The sequence below is a fragment of the Orycteropus afer genome, unplaced genomic scaffold (genome assembly GCF_000298275.1).
Source record: "Orycteropus afer afer isolate SDZICR_OR568_19922 unplaced genomic scaffold, OryAfe1.0 scaffold00283, whole genome shotgun sequence".
In the NCBI taxonomy this organism is placed as follows: Eukaryota; Metazoa; Chordata; class Mammalia; order Tubulidentata; family Orycteropodidae; genus Orycteropus; species Orycteropus afer.
This window is the reverse complement of record NW_006921870.1, coordinates 3,408,228-3,412,291: the sequence shown is the minus strand read 5'-3', so window position 1 is coordinate 3,412,291 and position 4,064 is coordinate 3,408,228. Positions and strand designations below refer to the sequence as shown.

At 40.1% G+C, this 4,064-nt stretch overlaps 1 protein-coding gene across 1 annotated transcript in view; it reads left to right on the top strand.

The window, feature by feature from the left end:
- The window catches only part of RAB43 (RAB43, member RAS oncogene family), a 73,717-nt gene that overhangs the window by 64,524 nt on the left and 5,129 nt on the right, over positions 1-4,064 (top strand). Inside the window, exon 2 of the mRNA XM_007950629.1 lies at positions 672-855. Within this exon, the coding sequence (XP_007948820.1) occupies positions 672-855 (184 nt within the window). The remainder of the gene's footprint in view (positions 1-671; positions 856-4,064) is intronic.

Sequence of the window (4,064 nt, the reverse complement as noted above, 5' to 3'; positions counted from 1 at the left end):
TTCTGCTGTGCATGGGGTTGCTATGAGTCGGAAACGAGTCGACGGCACTTAACAACAACAACAAGAACAAGCTGAAAGCTGTTCCCGGAATGTTCTTAAGACCTGCTGTGATTGAGGTTGGTTGACTTCTAGAATTAGAGAACCCGTATGCTGAAGCAGCTCTTACACATCACAAGGTATAGTGGTGCATTTTATAGGCCCAAAGAGGGGAAGGGACCTGGAGACAGTAAAACAGAACAAGAGGCTTGGAGCCTGCTCACCAGACTGGGCACTTGAGCATATGGCCTAGTGTTTAGGAGAGGGGGAACACATAAAGGACTCCTCATTGGTGCTCTTGCTGCTATAGTTCAGAATGTGTCTCTTATTTTCCCTGCCCCTGCCCTGTCCTTTCCCTGAGGATTCTAGAGGGCAGAGACAAGGAATGCCCACCTACCCTTTGTATCCTCTTTTGCTTCTCAAAGTTGGGCCACTGAGTTGCTCTGTAAGGACTTGGACTTCCTCCCTCTGCCTACCTTCTAGCCTCTCCTATATGATTCCTGTTAAGGTTCTGGGCTAGTGGCCTGCCTGGTGGAACCAGTCCTTTAATCTTGAGTTTGTAGAACTGGGGTCCTTGCTTCCTGCTTTTGGGCCTGCATTGCCAAGTTCACTAGAGGCCTCCTTTTTTCCTTTAGCTGCAGATTTGGGACACAGCCGGCCAGGAGAGGTTCCGCACGATCACCCAGAGTTACTACCGTAGTGCCAATGGAGCCATCCTCGCATACGACATTACCAAGAGGAGCTCCTTCCTGTCAGTGCCTCACTGGATCGAGGACGTGAGGAAGTATGCGGGTTCCAACATTGTACAGCTGCTGATCGGTGAGTTTGGAGGGACTAGAGGCTGGGGAGACAGGGGATGCTGGAGTTGGAAGGGTCCCTTGAGACCGTGAATCCTGTCTCTCTGTCTCTGACTGTATTTTATTGTGGTGTAGTATATATCACAAAATATTTGCCATTTTAATAATAATTTATGTGCATAATTCAGTGACATTGTGTTTACTGTGTTTTGCAGTTATCACCTCTGTCTGTTTCCACATTTTTTCATCATCCTTAACAGAAGCTCAGTGCCCCTAAGCAATGCCTCCCTCTTTCCTTCTCCCATCTGTCCCTGATAATCACGAATAAACTTTTGTCTCTATACATTTGCCTATTACAGGTATTTTGTATATGTGGGATCATACAATAATTGATCTGTTTGTGTCTGACTTACTTAAGTTAGCGTAATGTTTTCAAGATTCATCCATGTCATAGCATATATCAAGACTTCATTCCTTTTAATGGATGAATATCTGTTTTTTAAATAAAGGACAAGACTGAGCTCAGAGAATGACTGAGCTGGGCCAGGTAGGAATGGAGCCAGAACATGAACCGTGATTTTGTTTATCAGTTATAAAATTATATTCAAAACTAAAGTTAGAAGAAATAAGAAAGGAATCTAAAGTTTGCTTTGTAGTTACTGTATATCTGCACAGTGGTCAGCACTATGTCAAATACTTCCATGTGTCATTTGATTTCATTCTTGCAATTTTATAGGTGATGGGACTGAAGCTCAGAAAAGTGAGGGAATTTATTTAAATCCACACAGCTTGTGAGCAGATAAACCTGTAGTTTGAGTTCTATTCTCCTGATTGTAATACACTGACTTTCTCTATCACCATCTATTATAGAGCAGTGGTTCTCAAAGCTTGGCATGCAAAGGAATCCCTTGGAAGTCTTGTTAGGGCACTGAGTTTCTGATTCAGGTGCTGGAAGTGAGGCCTGCGAATTTGCATTTGAAATAAATTCCCAGATCATGGCACGTTCATGACCCAAGGATCCCACTTTGAGAATCACTGCTACAGAGAGGTGTGACTTCCCTCCTTTTCTCTTTTCTTCATACATAAGCTTCCCTGGCCTGGGCTCAAAAAGCTGTGGAATACAGTGTGATGCCAGAAATTCTTGCCTCAGCAGCTGGGCTGATTCTGTGCAGATAGGGCTTGTACTATAGATTTTGAGCCTAGGGCCTTGAACTTGGCTCTAGCTGGGAGAAAGGAGGGCACTTAGTTCTACATGACCTTCTCACCAGCCTGGATACCAGATCAGGGCAGGAAAGCACAAGAGAGGAGCCACATGCCCTGGTAGAATATGGGCTGTACCTTCCATGGCCTAACCACATCTCTCTTACCAAATAAATTAAAAACAAAATAACACAAAAATTTTATTATAGAGCATCTCATACAAGTACAAAAATAGGATACTATAATGAATTTTTTTTTTTTTTTTTTGTATAATGAACTCTTATGTACCCGAGCTTCAGCAAGTAGCAGCTCATGCCAGTCTTGTTTCATCTGGACCCTCATCCACTCTCCTTGCTTGTGTTATTTTGAGGCAAATCTCAAAACAACCCATTTCATCTGTAAATAATCCTGCATGAGTCTATAAAACTAACTCCAGATGGATCAAAAACTTAAATGTGAGACCTAAAACTATAAAATTCCTCAAGGAAAAAATAGGGGCGAATTTAAAATCTATAAAAGATATAAAACCAAACTCATTGCCATTGAGTCAATTCTGACTCATAGCAGCCTCCATTGGGTTTCCAAGGCTGTAAATCTTTATGGAAGCAGACTGCCTTATTTTTCTCTGTAAAGCAGCTGGTGGGTTCAACCACTGACCTTTCGGTTAGCAGCCAAATATACCACCAGAGCACCTATAAAAGATATAAACAGTTGTGGGGTTTTTTTTTTTTTTCCTTCTTTTTTTTCCTCCTGCTTCCCCTCCCATCCCTGGTAACCAACAAAGAAAATTTCCTTGATTTATTACAATAATGAACTAACATAATATTTGTCTTTCTGTGATTGACTTATTTCTGTGATTGACTTATTTTACTCAGCATAATGTGTCCTCCAAGTTTATCCACATTATGTGGTGTTTTGTAGGTTTTACATTATTCTTTAGTGTTGTATAGTATTCCATTGTGTGTATGCACTATAGTTTGATTAAGTTATTCATTCTTCTGTTGATGAGCACATAGGTTGTTTCCATCTTTTGGCTATTATAAATAGTGCTGCGATGAACATGGGTGTGCACGTATCTATTCTTGTCCTGGCTGTCACTTTAGGATATGATATATACCTAGTAATGCGATCACTGGATCAAATGGTATTTTCAATTCCAACTTTGTAAGGAATTGCCATACTGCTTTCCACAGTGGTTGTATCATTTTATAGTCCCACCAGCAGTGTATGAGAGTCCCAATCTCTCTGCAACCTTGCCAGCATTTTGTTATTTTCTGTCTTGTTGAACTTTGCTGTTAGTACTGGGTTGAGATAGTATCTCATTGTTGTTTTGATTTGCATCTCTCTAATGGCTAATGATCATGAACATTTCTTCATGAGTTTGTTGGCCTCTGAATACCCTCTTTGGTAAAGTATCTATTCATGTCTTCTGCCTATTTTTTAATTGGATTGTTAATCTTATTGCTGTTGAGATGTTGGAGTTTTCTATAAATTTTAGAGATAAGTCCCTTGTCAGACATGTCACTGCTGACTATTTTTTCCCAATCTGTAGGTTCTTTTTTCACTCTTTTGAAGAAGTCTTTGGAAGCACATAAAAATTAATTTTTAGAAGGTTCCATTCATCTAGTTTATCTTCTGTTGTTTGTGCATTTTGGATTATGCTTGACAGTCTATTTATACCATAAATGAGGGCCCTAAATTTGCCCCTATTTTTTCCTTGAAGAACTTTATAGTTTTAGGTCTCATATTTAACTCTTTGATCCATCTGGAGTTAGTTTTTATGTATAGTGTGAGGTACGAATTTTGTTTCATTTTTCTGCAAATGAGTATCCAGTTTTGCCAGTACCATTTGTTAAAGAGACCATCTCTTCCCAATTTAATGGATTTTAGCCCTTTCTCAAAAATAGCTGACTACTAGTAGCTAAATTCAACAAGACAGAAAATAACAAATGCTGGCGAGGTTGTGGAGAGATTGGGACTCTCATACACTGTTGGTGGGACTGTAAAATGGTACAACCATTGTGGAAAGCA